This window comes from Elgaria multicarinata, chromosome 2, assembly GCF_023053635.1.
Source record: "Elgaria multicarinata webbii isolate HBS135686 ecotype San Diego chromosome 2, rElgMul1.1.pri, whole genome shotgun sequence".
In the NCBI taxonomy this organism is placed as follows: Eukaryota; Metazoa; Chordata; class Lepidosauria; order Squamata; family Anguidae; genus Elgaria; species Elgaria multicarinata.
Window position 1 is genome coordinate 33,140,075 of NC_086172.1, and position 16,740 is coordinate 33,156,814.

The 16,740-nt window shown below is 43.4% G+C and overlaps 1 protein-coding gene across 1 annotated transcript in view; it reads left to right on the plus strand.

The window, feature by feature from the left end:
- The first annotated feature begins 13,338 nt into the window (after positions 1–13,338).
- The window catches only part of COL5A2 (collagen type V alpha 2 chain), a 161,618-nt gene continuing 158,216 nt past the window's right edge, over positions 13,339–16,740 (plus strand). Inside the window, exon 1 of the mRNA XM_063116272.1 lies at positions 13,339–13,639. Coding sequence (XP_062972342.1) covers positions 13,537–13,639 — 103 coding nt within the window. The 5' untranslated portion in view covers positions 13,339–13,536. The remainder of the gene's footprint in view (positions 13,640–16,740) is intronic.

Sequence of the window (16,740 nt, forward strand, 5' to 3'; positions counted from 1 at the left end):
GAGAAGGTGGTCCTTCAAGTATCTCCTCATAAATTGTCCTTTTGTCATGACCCAGGAGTCCAGCAGTGACATGGGGGGAATCCGCACGTAGTTCTCAGGGCGCTTCCATCCGCCCCCAGTGCACCCCGAAAACGAGCGTGTAACTTGCCTGTAAAAGAGCCGGGGAAGAAGCGTCCTAGCCACCGCCAGCGAACTCCCTCCTCGCCGGCTGGGACGGAGAGCTCGGCAGAAGAAGGCGGGGTGGAGAGCGGAAGAAGCTCTCCACCCCGCCTTCTTCCCCCGAGCTCTCCGTCCCAGCTGGCGAGGAGGGAGTTGGCTGGCGCGCCGCCGGCAAGGACGCTTCTTCCCCGGCTCTTTTACAGGCAAGTTACACGCTCGTTTTCGGGGTGCACTGGGGGCGGATGGAAGCGCCCTGAGAACTACGTGTGGATTCCCGCATGGACTCTGATGCTGAGGATCCAGTGACATCCACAGGGGAAACTCCGGTCGAAGCACTGCAGAGCCCAAGCCTGCAGACTCCTGAGCCCAAGCTGGTAGAGATCACTGAGCCTGAGGCTGCAGAGCTTCTTGAGCCTGCAGAGCTTCCAGAGCCCAAACCTGAGAAGACTCCTGAGCCCAAGCCTGTAGAGGTCACTGAATCTACAGACTCCTCTGAACCTAGCCCCAGTACTGGACCACCATCTTCAGCTACAAGGGTCCCACATTCCAGGGAGCTGTCACATCAATGGCAACAATGTGCCAGGCATGAGCTCTTGGAGAGATGGAGGAGTGCTAGGCTACAGGCCAGAGGCAGGTCCCTTTAAGACTTCCAGCCTGAAAGAAAGGGTGGAGTCGGGGACCACAGCATAAAAGGCTTCAGTTTGGCCTCAGCCTTTGTTGGAGCAATTTGTTATCTCGTGTATCCTAGCTGCCTGGTACCTTTGCTGCCTTACTGCTCTGCTCCATGGGTTTCTGCTTGCCGGGAACATAACACCCTTACTGCTATGAATAAGAAAGGTTTTAGTGACCATAAATAGCAATTGATTGCTCACTTCACTCTTATATAAAGTTCCTGCAAATATGGGCCTTCTGGACCATTTCCTATATTTGCAGCACAATCCTGTGCATGTTTACCTGGTTGTTAGTCCAATAATCTTTTGTGAGACTTAGGGGTAGACTATATATCACCTTTAAACAATCTGGTTCCTGTGCGAGGGGATTTTTTTTTGGTAAGAGCAAGTTTTTTTTAAAAAAAGTTTTACGATGAATCATAACCAACGATATTCTCTTCTACGGAATCCAAAATACCTTTGTTAAATTTCAGAGCAATAACTGACAAGCAGTGAAGAACCACAATACATTTTCACACAGGGTCTTAGCAAGACTTCTAAGAAGCATTTAGAAATGTGTTTCACATATGGATTCAATCCATAATAGTGTAAAGAGCTTTAAAATATTTTGTGGGGGTGGGGAAGACAGCGGGGAAAGAAAATGGAAAAGTAAAAGGTACATAAAAGACTTTTCCTTCTAATAAATCTGTTTTTCATTGCACCTTTGAAATGACCAGGCAACTGTTTTCACAGTTTTATAATATTGTTATACCGGGCTACAATTCCATTAGTGATTTCACCCAAAGCAGTACAGAAACTGAGTTATATATATATAGTGGTTAGTTAGCATGCAAATCTAAATCTTGGAACATAGTCTGGCTTTTGCATGGTTCCTATTTTGTGTATGGCAATGTTTTTATATATCCTCTTTCCTGTAAGAATTGCCTGCTATGTCCCACTTTTGTCACTGTAAACTTATTCCCTCCTACCCAACAGCTATGAAAACATGCTCTTTTCATAGCTGTCAGTAGTAAAGAAAAATAAATGAAATTACCCCACATGCAAAATGTGTGCACGTTCACTGATAACTATCAAAATGGCCTCCTTTCTACTAAAACATGGTGAGAGCAACTAACTGAATGTGTGCCCTTATTGTTTATAATATGTTACGTTTTGTGAAATCTTGAGCCAAGGCAGTGAAGTAAAAGTTGGCCTAAAGAAAAGCAGATTCATTTGCTACAGACTGATCCTAAGTAACTAGGATGCTATTTACTTAGAAGTAAATCTCACTTCATTCAGTGGGGCATATTTCCACATAGGGATGTATGGAAACTTCATTTCTGTTCAGTTAAGATCAGAACTTTGCACACTCAAATGCGAAAGCAAGTTCATTCTGCTAACAAAGTTTGAATGTTCCCGAGTTTGCTTATTTGAAAATCTGTCCTTTGGAATGTGTGCTTTAATGCCACCCCAATGTGCATTTTCAAAAAAAGGAAAAAAAAGGGGGGAAAGTGCATTTTCAAAAAAAAATGTGCATTTTCAAAAAAAACCGTGCATTCTTTTTTAAAAAAGTGCATTTTCAAAAAAGTGCATTTTTTTTTAAAAAAGTGCATTTTTAAAGAAAAATGTGCATTTTCATGCTTTAGTCACTGGGGGCATAGTACGCATTTGGGTGGACACTTTAAAAAATGTGCACCCAAATATGTTCTTTTCCAGTTTGAACAGAGGGGAGGGGGCGAGTTCACAGTTGGGAATGGGAACCAGGCGGATGAGTTTTCCAGCGGAACTCAGAGAACCTCAATGAGCTTGAGCCTTGCTCATTCTTCCATCCATGCTTCCAAGTAAGAATAGCAGCCTTAGTCAAGTGAAGAAATGCTGGAACCAGCTAAAAAATCTGGGTCCAATATTAAATCAATATGTTCCCTACCTTTCTCCATTTGAAAAGACTCCAGTCGCTATGTCATATTTATGACTGCACAGTCAGTACAGATGTGTATACAAGTATGATGAAACCAAAAAGAAGATTTTGATTTCGTCCATGACCATGAGGATATGTTTTATAAGTTTCAGACAACAGAGTTCTGGCAGCTAGCAAAGTGGTTGAGAAATTGTTTCACTGTTTATCCAGTGCTCAGGGCTGGCCCTGCTGTTTGGCCTTACCTGATTTGAGGTGTCAAGATATGGCAGCAAAATACTATTTATTCATTTTTTTATCATGGTGGGGGTTCCCCCCCTCCAGAAAGAGGTGTTTGGGGGATTTTCTGCTTCTGGTACCAACTTGACCAGCATTGGATACTGAGCACCATCACACCAGGGATTTATCGCACACTCGCCATGCCAGGTATGTGGTTTTGCAGCGTGGAACTTACATGACATCGTCCGTGTCCTGCACTCATTTCACTTCTTCCCCTCCAATTTTCATTTCATTTTGGAGCGGGGAAAGTCTGTTTTTCTCCCCTCCATGAGAAATAAATGCGCTCCTCCCCTGTGTATTGCTGTCCTTGCGCTCTATCAGACCATCCTGTTCTTTGTTGGGGGCGTGTGTGTCTAAGGGTGCTCTCGCTGACAAAAGAGGAGGGCGGGGCGGTTCTCCGCTCAACCGTGAAGGGAGAGGGAGAGAGGTCCCATTTAATTCTATGTTCTTACTCCTGAGTAGGCAAGACCAGGGGTACATTTTCACCTTAAAAGAACTGCAGAAAATACACTGGGATGGGGGGGGGGGGTTGTTTCACCACCATGCCTCTCTAGGACTGTGAAGCTTCGCAGTTAAAGACTGGTTTATTTTAGAAATGGAGCGAGGCACCAACACGCCCGGTACCCGAGTTGCAGTGCACATTCGCTCCTCCCCTGTAAACCTTTCCCAAGGCAAGCAGCAGCAACAGTCTCGGCCCATGCGCTCCCTCCTGCTTCCTACAAATGGCCTTCCTTTCTTCCCATCTCGGAGTTAGTTTAATATGATCTTAGGGGGAAGTAAAGTGTGTTGTTTTACTGTAATTGTGCACTTTCAGGCTGCCATACTATTGTATTTGTGCAGAAATAATAAAAAATATTTTTAAAAAAATAAAAAAAATTAACTGCAGGGGAAAGGAGAATGTAGGGAATGGGGCGGGAGATTTCACCAGCATAGTCGCACTCCAGGTGAAAAGATACATGAGCTGAAATAGCGCAACAATGCACAGACGCGAAAGCGCCCAGTGCTCGACTTGCTGAGGAAATGGAGGGGGAAACCGCGGATGCAAACCAGAGGAAAAAAGTAGGTGTGATGGAGCTCACTATGCACTTTGACTTGGGAAGGGGGTGCCATTAGCTATTCTGCCTCAGAGAACAAATTTTCTTGGGCTGGCCCTGATTTTGCAGTAGTTTACCTCTAAGAGCTGTCCATCTGTAGTGAAGCCAGAATACTGCACATGAAAGAGGACTTGCAATCAACTGCTTTCTTTATTGTGGATTTCATACCATTTTCACAGTGCAATATCCTGCTTGGTGTAGATCTGGCCATTGTCTAGTCAAATCTCGTGTGTGTAAGTGAAGCTGGTATTTTTTGTTCCAGAGTGCATCACTTTACACTCATTTTCTTTGAATCGCATTTGCGGTTGTGCTACCCATTCATCCAGTTTGGTGATGCTTTGGTACCTCTTCACAGACCAGGTTCACACGACATGACAGCCCACCATGGTTTATTTCAGGGTTATTTGAGGATTGTCTAACCCTCCAAGAACTGCCTACCTCCAGGGTTTGCATGGCATGACAAGCCATGGCAAGCTGGGTGCCTGCAGGGATCATGCAAAAATGCCCCCCATGGGTAAATTAAGTGACGGTGGGCTGTCATATCATGTGAGCCTAGGGTTAGGGTTAGGGTTAGGGTTAGGGTGAGGGTGAGGGTGAGCCTAGTCTGTGAAGGCATCTGAAAGGATCTCCAAATTGGGTGAATGGGCAGCACAGTGGCAAAGGGGAGTCAAAGAAAATGAGTGTAAAATGTAAATTCTCCTGAACCCTGTAGTTTCCCTTCCACAATTGGTACCTGCTCCTTACACTAGGGAGAGTTAGCACTTCCAGGGGGCATGAGAAAATAAGAAGTGCCCTGCTGGATCAGACCAAGGGTCCATCTAGTCCAGCACTCTGTTCGCACAGTGGCCAACCAGCCATTGGCCAGGGCTGAACAAGCAGGACATGGTGCAACAGCACCCTCCCACCCATGTTCCCCAGCAACTGGTGCACACAGGCTTACTGCCTCGAATACTGGAGATAGCAACCTAAAGTGAGTGGGGAAAAAATGCTCATTTCTGGAAAGAGCTGGAATAAGTGAGCTACACTGACCTGCCTCCTTCCAGAAATGAGTATTTCTGCTCTTTTTTAAATATATATGTGTATATATATATATATATATATATATATATATATATATATACATACATATACATATATACACACATACATACACATTTTTATACCGCCCAATAGCCAATGCTCTCTGGGCAGTTCACAAAAATTAAAACCATAATAAAACAATCAACAGGTTAAAAGCACAAATACAAAATACAGTATAAAAAGCACAACCAGGATAAAAACCACGCATCAAAATTGATATAAAATTAAAATACAGAGTTAAAACAGTAAAATTTAAATTTAAGTTAAAATTAAGTGTTAAAATACTGAGAGAATAAAAAGGTCTTCAGCTGGCGACGAAAGGAGTACAGTGTAGGCGCCAGGCGGACCTCTCTGGGAAGCTCATTCCCCAACCAGGGTGCCACAGTGGAGAAAGCCCTCCTCCTAGTAGCCACCTGCCTCACTTCCTTTGGCAGGGGCTCACGGAGAAGGGCCCCTGTAGATGATCTTAAGGTCCGGGCAGGTACATACGGGAGGAGGCGTTCCTTCAGATAACCTGGCCCCGAACCGTTTAGGGCTTTAAATGTCAATACCAGCACTTTGAATCGGGCCCGGACCTGGACTGGCAGCCAATGAAGTTGTAAAAGGACTGGCATAATGTGATCTTGCCGGCTTGCACTCTTGGGGATGTGTGTTTCCTCTGGGAAGTGATAAATCTGCCTTGCATAAGCGGTGGGTCCCACTTGCACAATTGAATCGGTGGGGGCTTAAGTGCCCTATTGGATACTATCCAGTCTTCCCACAGAGCAGAAAGCACCAGTGGATGTGTATTAGTGGGAACAGTGACTGGAATGGTGGGTGGGTGGAATCTCGGTCTTACCAAAGATGCATCTCTACCACAGCTGTCAATACCTGACAAAACCAATTTGAAACAGGCCTCGATTCTCAAATGAGAGGAAGTGTGTAAGTAAAACCATGCTCCAGGGGAATCATGAATTAACTTCATATAGAAAGATTGGTGGTATTTCCCCAAACATCATTTCTCCATGTCTAATCTCATGGTCCTTGCCCCAGAAAGGAATGTGTGCAGTATCTTACTTGAAAAGACATGCTTCAGGACTACAATTTAGAATTTTACTGGGAAACTGCATTCTTAAAAACAACAACCAAAACTTCACCATTCTGAAAAATCTGTTCTTCATTTGATTTCCTAAATTGGAGCAAAGAGCCCTGAACGTCCACCCTGAAGTATATGATAAAGGGAAATATTGCTGAGGAGACAGTTTATTGTCTTGGATTTGGAGTACCTTTCATTTTATGGTTAGATTAGGTATGTCTTCCTGAAAATCACCTCAGATTGCTCTGAACCAGTGATCTCTTGTGTGAACAGGGGCACCAGTGTTCCCAGTCAGGTCTGTGGAAGGACAACTCTCTGGGTGGCCAGTTGGATGCAGACGTGGAAGTGAATGGAGAATCCCACATACTTGGAGAATGCTCACTCTGTGTACGGCCACCAAAGTTGTCAATACCATTAAAAACCACTATAAAGCAGTAAGGTAGATCCCACCCATGTGAGCTCTTAAACACAATGCTTGTCAGTGGAGTCCTTTCATGTAAACTGCAAGTTGTCCAGTGTTAGATAACCAGTTTGAACACATGCATGCGTGAACCAGCGCACAGAAGTGCTGAGTGGTAAGTAGTTAGGCAGACATGGCCAGGTGACTGTTTTTCTCCTAAAGGCGTAAATTGTACTTGTTCTGCCTTCCAGAGAAGTCCTAAAATTCATAACCCACAAATACAAACAGAGCAAATGATCTTTTTAAAACAAGCCAATATATTTAACAATACCAAAATTATAAATGCAGCAATACAATAACTGTTCAGTTCAGGAAAATGCAACTGCCTCAGTAGCTTTTAGGCTGTAATCCTCTGTGACTCAGTTCAGACGCCATGCCACAGGGGTTAAGCATTTTGAGCTAAACGTTGACCCTGTTCAGAAGACATGCTACGCCATGGTGGTTAAGCATTTTGAGCTAAACATTATGGCTTAGTGTGTCGCGTGAACCATTCTTAACCATGGTGGCCACATAACCATGATTTAAACACTATCATTAACCATTTGCTGCAAAAGGGTTAGCTGCTTAATCATGGCTTAGTGTGTTGTCTGAACAGGCCTATTATGGCTTAGCATGTCATGTGAACCATGACTTAGCGTGTCATGCAAACCATTCCTAATCATGGTGACTACATAACCACGGTTCAAATATTCTCATTAACCATTTCTTGCAAAAGGGTTAGCCGCTTAACCATGGCTTAGCGTGTCATCTGGACAGGCCTCCTATGTTTAGGATTAGTTGTATGATCTCTACTTGCCAGAAAGTGAGGAACAGTCCCAAGGTATACTTCATCTTGGAGAATGATCCAAAACTGGCCATAAAAGCTTCCTTCTCATTTTAGTATACATAAGGCAGGAGGCCAAATCCTGTCCACGTGCAGTTCCAATTTGGTCTTCCAAGTTTCCTCAAAATGGCCATGCCCCTTCCCCTGGACCCACCTTTCTCCCAACTGCCAATTATTTGGTATTTCCTGGCTTTTGTGCAGCTCCCCCCCCACCTTAGAAAAGGTTGAAATGCCTCTTAGATATTGGCAGTAAAAACGTTTATGCTAAAATATGCTGATATTTTTGGGCCTGCCCCTTTTGCTTTCAGGTTCACCCAGCACTGGGATGTCACCTCAAGAGCTCCTCCCAAATGGAATTTGGCCCTTGGATTGAAAGAGATTCAACACCCTTGACTGCCATACCGTTTAGCGGGGACTGAACTTTGTGTGTGCCAAGCTCCTTTTTGAGTTCAGTGAAGTTTTCTAATTCAATTTTAAAAATGCAGGGTTTATGTGCAGAATCTGCAAGAGTGGGCATAACCCAATTCTTTAAAGCGTTCTTTGTGAGAGCCTATTCTATTAGAACACACTTTCTGTCTACTGGCAGCAGAATATTACCTCAAGTTGTGGTTTATTTTAAAAGCGGGGGGGGGGGGAACCCTGTGGTTTAACACAAATACTCATGAATGAGAAAATGAAATGTATGTGGAAATACTGATGCTGGGGGAAAATGTCAAAGAACATAAAGTCAATGTTTGATAGGTTAATGTGCTTTCTTATAATTATTAAAATAAAGGGATGGAATGAGAGCACAGAGAAAGAACAGCGGAGTACTCTGAGTCAAGATAAGTTGATGAATGTCACAACCATTCAGATCAACAAGCAGTTTGCCATTCACTTTAGCAGGACACTGACTGTAGTCATCTGCTTTAGCTGGTTTCTTCTTCCACTAATTTGTTTCCCAGAAGGTAAAATACGCCAATGATTTCCAAAATTTCTACTTCGAGGAATACCTTTCATCAACAATTTTACTACCAGGACTCCCATCCCACCCTATTAAGTATCTACCATGGAATTCCAACTGCTTCACTTTACGTAATGGCAGGGCCAGGCCTGGCAAAGACCCTACTATCATGCAAATCAATAACTAAGAATGCATTGGTTTTAGAATTAATGGGGGGAAATGAACTGAGTGGGGCCCATTTGATTCAATTTTCATTTGTCTCCAAACTAATGCTCAGGGATACAAATTGCACTTCCATTTTGGGTTGGGGGGGCGCTAACTCTCTCTAGCGGTGGTAGCAGGAACAGGGTTTAGCAGTGCTGCTGGCAACTCCAACTTTATTGTCAGAATGCCCCAGATTTTGCATCATTCGAGTAAGAACACAAATGTTAGTAATTTTAAAAATATCAGAGGGTGGGGGAACTAAACCAAGCATGAAACATAACAAAATGAATCATCATGTAATGTAATTTTCACAAATAAATAGCAAAACAAATGTGGTTTTTAATAATGAAATTAAATGGCATGACTAAATATTTTTCCTCATTGCATACCCCAATAATAGTCAACATTCTGAAACTGGTAAGTAAAATGATGCCACCAAATAACACAGAAGATTTAATTTCATTTGAACTAACAAACCATTCAGAGTTTTTAAATCAAGTATAAATGTCATGTTACCTTCCTTTAGCTATAATACTTCTAATAAATATGCATGCTAACAAGGCACCATGTCATTGTGCCAAGATAAACATTTCTTGTGTTTATACTCTGTGCTGCATATGCAATAAAATTCTGAAATCCAATTAGATAGCTACTATAATAAACATGAATGAATAACAAAAGCAATTGGCTAACCGAATAGGCTGATTTTGGAACTTCTAGAACTTCTATGGAAGTCGTATCATAATTGCTTTATCAAGAAACTAAGACTTCCCATAAAACCTATAGCATGCCCAAAATGTAGGAGAGCCTGTCAAGTGTTGGCTTTCCTGCTGTCTGCATTGAATGCTACTGGATGGAACATGGATAGAACATATAATTGCAAACATCTGGCACTCAAACACTTTCTCTACGCTATGTGTAGGGAAATCACAAGATGAGAAGCTGAGTTCCACACTTACTGGGGAACCATAATTTCTGGCAGCCAAGGGAGGAAAGGCTGGTGAGGAGCAGCTGCTCAGCTGCAATGTTGGTGCCTTCCCAGGGAGAGATTGCTGAGCCAATCAACCCCTGATGGGCTCAGTGAGGTGGGGGCAAAGTGGCAGAACCACCGGAGTGAGATTTCTGTTCTTACTCTAGTTCAACCTGAGGCTTGTAAAAGCAGACCCCCATGTAGCTGCTGCATTGCAGTTTTGTATTTTCTGCATCCACCCATTCCAAGTAGCAAGATGTCTTGCAATGTCAGAAGTAGTTGCCAGTTAATGGGAAGGAACTTTACTTGCATACTAAGTGGCAAAAGATGGTGTAGGGTTTTTTTTCTCCTTCTGTGTTACAAGATTAATTCCATTGCAAATAAATTGATCTGGACTGTCAGTAAATCTTTTGTGGATGCTTCATTTCATAACATTTGTTTCAGCTATGTAGGCCTGATAGGCATTGGGCTGAATCCAGTAGTGAGAGGGATCAGGATTGGGCTCCCTGTTCCCTCATGGTGGGGGATTCCCACAAGGGATCTCGGGAATGTGGCATCATGGGGGCTGCGAGGTAGCCATGACCAGGGTGGTGGAGAGGGGTTCATATTAGTGGTCCATGCCACTAATATGAACCCCTGCCATGGTGTCCCCCTGGCAGTACCAACTACCTCTAGTACTCCTGGTATGTGGGCCAGGAAGCGGGAAGCAGATAGCAGGCAGGCTGGCCGATGACAGGATCCATGACTTATGCTGCCGCCAAGCTTATTCAAGTGAAAGGCAATATTTATTTTCCCAGCTACGTCTCTGTGTCTAATTTGTTCCCTTCCTTTTGCCACCCAGACCCAATGCACTGCCCGTGCAAGTGGCATATTATCATTTTGGTTGAGATATCATGCATGTGTGAATAACACATGCTCACATCTAGTCTCTCCGAGAATCCTAGCTTCCTTCCTTTCTTCCTTCCTTTTTTTTTGGCTAAGTAACTAGCTGAGATGGTTGCAGAGATAACTAAAGGATGAAATAATTAAAGGAAATTAGTCAAAACAATTCCTAAAGTATTAGAAGTATCTGTATACCACTAGTACATTTCTTTCATGCCTAATAATGAATTGTCACACACCTTTTTTTTTAAAAAAAACACAATTTTATTGATTTTCAAGTAAGAACAAATATATTACACACACCGAATAAAAACACACACTCAACAATAATACAACTGATCCCACAGCACCAAAGTGAACACAGAAGAAAGGAAGAACAATGAAATGTAAACACACACACACACAAACACACACAATAATCTCCCCCAAGTAATGCAGCTTTAAATAGGAAGAATGCTGCCTCCACTTCTTTTCCTGCTCCCTTTCAGCTTCTTCTGGCTCATGATCATCCAGTCCCAGTTTCTGAAGGTTTTCTGTATAGTTTTTTTTATTTGATGCCAGTGGCTGATGTGACTAATGGAATAATTGTGACCTTTTCCTCTTGCCATAGTTCTTTGACTTCCATGGCCAGTGGTGTATATTTCTCTCTCTTTTCCTCTTCCTTTTTAACAACATTTTCATCATTCGGTATTGCTATGTTGATGAGGTATATGTGTTTTTCTTTTTTGTCTATGACCGTTATGTCTGGTCGGTTGCAAGGTATTGTTTTGTCAATATGAATTGTTCTGCACCGCTATATTTTATGATCTGCATTTTCCAAGATTGTTTCATGTGAGTATGTAAAGTATGGTGTAGGTTGTTTGATAAGGTTGAATTTGATGGCCAGTTGTTGGTGAATTATTTTTGCAGCTGTATTGTGTCTGTCCATATAGTCAATTCCTGCCAGAATTTTACATCCTCCTGTTACAAGGTTTATTGTTTCTTGAAATTGATGGCATTTCCTGCATAGGTCTGTTGTTACATTGTTATCTTTTATGATGTATTTTTGGTAGGTCTTGGTTGCCATAACTTCTTCTTCTCCTTCTCCTTCTCATCATCATCATCATCATCATCATTATTATTATTATTATTATTATTATTATTATTTACATTTATATAACACCCCATAGCCAAAGCTCTCTGTGCAGCTTACAAACATTAAAAACAGTGAACATTAAAAACAAATATACAAAATTTTAAACCATAAAAAGCATAAGAGCAGACAATATCCATTTAAAACAACTATTCTGGGATCAGTTAAGAAAAAAGTCAGCATATGTTGTTAAATGCCTGGGAGAAGAGAAATGTCTTGACCTGGCACTGAAAAGATAACAATGTTGGTGCCAGGCAAGCCTCATCGGGGATATCATTCCATAATTGGAGGGGACACCACTGAAAAGGCCCTCTCCCTTGTTGCCATCCTCTGAGCTTCCCTCGGATTAGGTACTCGGAGGATGACCTTAGATATTGAGCATAGTGTACGGGTAGGTTCCTGTTGGGAGAGGCATTCCATCAGGTATTGTGGTCTCAAGCCGTGTAAGGCTTTATAGGTTAAAACCAGCACCTTGAATGTTCAGGCAGCCAATGCAAGCAGGCCAGAGTTGGTCTTAAATGATCAAACCTTGCGATTCCGGTTATCAATCTGGCCGCTGTATACCACCCTTCATTATCAAATCACACAGCAGCATAACAAAAGCAAGAAAACATCAATTAAAATAAAATGCAAGAAAATAAATGAAATAAAAACAATAGCAGGGAAAACCTACCCAATAAATAATAAAGTTATGTCTAAAGGTCCACAAGCTTTCTTAACAAATCCTAGAGAGGACAATGGCATCAGATTGGGAGCCTGTCCCAAGCATAGAAATGGCCAGATTCTGCACTGCATTGGTTTCCCCTACCACCATTAAGGGAAAGCCAGTGCGAGGGGTAGATCTAATGATCACTTAGGAGACTGAGGCAGCCTTGGAGGAAGGGTGGGCAGAAGGTAGATCTCCAGATGGCTGGGTTCTTAACTCCCAGAAACCCCTGCCAGTATGGCCAGTGGTCCAGAATGCTGGAAGCTGAAGTCTTAAACATCTGGGGAGCTATTTTCTGCCCACCCAAGGGTCGGCAACCTGGTGCCTTCCAGATGTTTGGGACTACCCCTCACCATTGGGCATGCTGGCTAGGGCTTATGGAAGCCTGAAACATCTGGAGGGCTCTAGGTTGCCTAGCCCTGCCTTAGAGAATGCTGCCAGCAGAAGAGCATGGGAATAGTTAAACTCCCCGGCAGTCGTTAAGAGTGAAGGGGGAAACCCCCTCCCAGAAGTGTGGAAGGGGGGTAGGTTCTCTTTCCCTGGCTCGGTAAGGCGATGTACTTCTCATCCCCTCCGCCGCTTCCAAGCGTGAGAGTGGCAGAATCATCTTCCCTCCGCCAAGTATGTTCAGCTCCCAATAAATTCTTGACATAGGGAGATCTTTTCCTGAACCACAGCAGGAGGGGAATGAAAAAAGCTCCTCTGAAAAACTGTGCATGTTAAAAAAAGAAAAAAAATAGGAGGGGGAAAAAAGGGAGAAAAGTTTGAGGGGAGCGCGAAGCTAGTTCTGATTCGGTTGTTTACCATCAATCACGCGATCCCTTGCCGGGGACTGGATGATCAGGAGCCTGAAGAAGCTGAAAGGGGGCAGGAAAAGAAGTGGAGGCAGCACTCTTCCTATTTAAAGCTGCATCACTTGGGGGAGAAAAAAAAGCGTTTGCAGACCGTGCAACAGCTAGCGCTGTTTAAAAAAAAAGGAGAGAAAGGCAAAGAAAGCGAACATCGGGGAACAAGCAGTTGATGGTTTTTAAAGCCCTGCTGAAAGGAAAAAGAACTGGCTTCATGGTGTTGAAATAGTTTAATTTTTTTTTTACCACTTTTCTTTTGCACTTTTCCTTGCTCCAGGAGGAGGAGGAGGAGGATATACATGTCTAATATTTAGACATGATGGCAACGTGGACCCAAAGAAGAACGTTTGTCCTTCTTATTGCTTTTCTAGGACGCTTGGGAACGATACGGACGCAGGACGAGGAAGAGTTTGAGGGGGGTGAGTTTTTCCTTTGTAGTGCGGAGTGTCGCTTGCATACTTTGAAAAGAAAGAAAGTAGCGGATTGGGAAGCTCAGGATGCACAGATGACCGTGTGTGTGTGTGTGTGTGTGTGTGTGTGTGTGTGTGTGTGTGTGTGTGAGTGAGTGTGTGTGTGTGTGAGAGAGAGAGAGAGAGAGTATGCTGTGAAAGGTGGAATTGAAAAAGGAGTTAAAACTGAGAAGTAGAGAAACAGGAGATGGATTTTCAAAACTGAGGAGTTTTGCCTTCTGTGCACCTTTCTGTGAACGCAGAAGAAAGGAAGAACAATGAAATGTAAACACAAAAATAATCTGTGGAGCCATTAGGAATAGATCCTGTTGCTTGGCATTATCTCGCTGTATGAGATAGTGGAAAGTTGTTATTGTTGTTGTTGTTGTTAGCCACAAAATGCTTGAGATTAAACTGAAATGCAGTGGTTGGAGAAGAGCCTGAACGTTCTGAGGGAGAGGAAAAGAGAAGTAAACACAAGGACTTGGAAGGGTGGAGTCCTTATGCACTGCCTAAACTACATCTGTTTTATTCAATTCTTTGTTTGAGGGAATTGCTTGGAACTTTCTTTCCTCCCTGCCTCTCTTTCCTCTTGGGAGAGATTCTTTCCCCCCTGTTCCTGAGTGACTTGGCTTGATGGAATCCAGACTTCTCTGACATGCCCTTTTCCCAGATTTGTTATCTGGACATTGGCATTTTGTTCCTCTGTGTTTGAAGACAGGAAGTCGGGAGGCTTGGTACTTGTCTTCGTGGCATGGTGATGGATTCGATTTAGCCGGCAGGCTGGCTTCCAGTCCATCTCAGTTCAAGTGTAATGTTCCGGAGGGTTTCCTAAGGGATTGCTGTGACACCCAGGCAGATCCAGCTGTCTTCATTTGTTCTGGCTAGCTCAAATGAAACAGTGAGCGTATCCCTCATGGTCGCCTCCATTCCATAAAATGCCTTCTAGATTTGTCAGAAATGGGAACAAAAAATTTGGCTAAGCGTACATGACTGTCTCGGTCAAATTACTGGATCGGACCATTGAAAAGCCCTGAGTGTACATAATTGCTTTTTCTACACCCTGCAGCAAAATGCTGGAGATGTACTCAAGTATGAACTTAGGTCAAACATTTTTCTGCAAAGGCAAGTTTTTCTGTACATTATGCACGCAAACCCATAGAGGGTGTGCTTTATGTAATCTTCTGAGCAGGCTCAAAATGAATATGGGATTTGCAGCAGAGGACGTTTCGAACAGGATGACTTTGAAACCGAAAGACCAGGCCACTGTGGAAACACACAGCGCAATCCTAGACAATGTATGCTGAGAAGTCACTGTCACAGAGTTCAGTGGGACTTAACAGAGCCATGCTATGCATGTTTACTTAGCAGCAAGTTCAGTGGGGCTTGCTCCCAGATCAGTGTGAATAGGATTGCAGCCACAACATCAGTTTTGTCAAAAAGATTAAAAGGGAACCTCAAGCATGAGACTTTTCCTGTAAAGTAAATTTTAAAAAGATCCTTCAAATGAGTTGCCTGAAGAAGTTAGGTTAGTGCACGATGTTTGTCTGTTCGTTTCTGTTATGGAAACCCTGGGGGTGAGCCAGTGATGTCGTATTGTGCAATCCATTTTCTAACGTATTTAACATATGGGGAGATTTCGAACGAAACGAATGAGGATAACATTGCATGCCAGAATGTGAACTCTTTTATAGCATGACAGTCGCCTACTCTGCTATGGTCCTCTCTGCCATAACAGTTTTACGAAGTTCTTGCCTTTACAGTGCTGGAAGCTCCTTGATGTCCAGATCTAGCAAAGCACAGCTGTAAACTTGCTTTCAGTGGAAGCACCAGATTGTTTCATGGTAGGGATTAATCTAATGACATGATCCGCTACTCAGAAAGCACGTGTTTCTTAAGTCCTAGCAATATTTCTATTTAATGTGGATTTACGCCTAGGCCAGACAATGCATGGAGCATGGACTAGCCAGCTGCTGGTCGCTACTGATTCCTCTCTGGCTGGTCCTGCCTCTAGTAGATGTATGGTAGTCCCAGGGGCAGTGTGATGCCTGGAGCCAGCAAACTTGGGGGAGAACTCCTATTGGAAAAAGAAACAGAGTGGTATCTCAGTGACCCTGTTCAGATGACACGCTAAGCCATGGTGGTTAAGCATTTTGAGCTAAACACTATGGCTTAGTGTGTCATGTGAACCATTCCTAACCATGGTGGCTAATAAACATGGTTTAAACACACTCAGTGGCCGTAACTAGACCTAAGGTTTATCCCAGGATTGTCCTGGGGTCAAACCTGTTCATCTAAGTGCCACACAGGGCATCCAGCGCTCAGGCAGGGATGAACCCGGGATGATCCTGGGATAAACCTTAGGTCTAGCTACGGCCAGTAACTATTTGCTGCAAAAGGGTTAGCGGCCTAATCATAGTGTATCATCTGAACAGGCCCATTGAATGGGACTTGGGTTAGTCATGACTAAAATACATCCCATTCATTTCCATAGGTCTACTCTAAGTAGAACTAACATTGGATGCTACTCAGAGATCCCCAAACCTTAAGGCCAGATTTGACTCCTTGGCCTGAAGTTCTGTACCCCTGCCCTGACACATATAGAGCCAGGGGGCTTCCTAAATTACTAAGGGGGCTTCCTCTCTGTATGCATCCAAATTCCCTGAAAGGCTTGAGTAGGGGTTGGTATATTTAAATAGGGTGTTCCTTCAGATTAGTTGATTTTAAGATGCTGGACTTGGAGAGCCACTTTCAGGTCTCTGTACTTCTGGCCTCTAGCTTGGCGCTCATCGGCTGCTACCACTCTGGGTATTGTTTAGCAGCAAAGTTTGTGTCCTATTGCCTACGAATTTCATTCATGCTCTCTGCCAATCGCCTGTATCGTGGGTATGGCTGGTAATGGATTATAGCTTTCCTCCACAGAAGTGCCCGAGGTGCCATCACCCCACTGCTTTTCAGGCAGAAGTCTGTCTCCTTCCCTTTTGCTCCCATTTTGGGTAGTACTTGTCAGTGGCTTGGATTTTTCTCCCTTCCCTACTTTGGGCATTTGGGGCATGCTCAAAATTCATCCA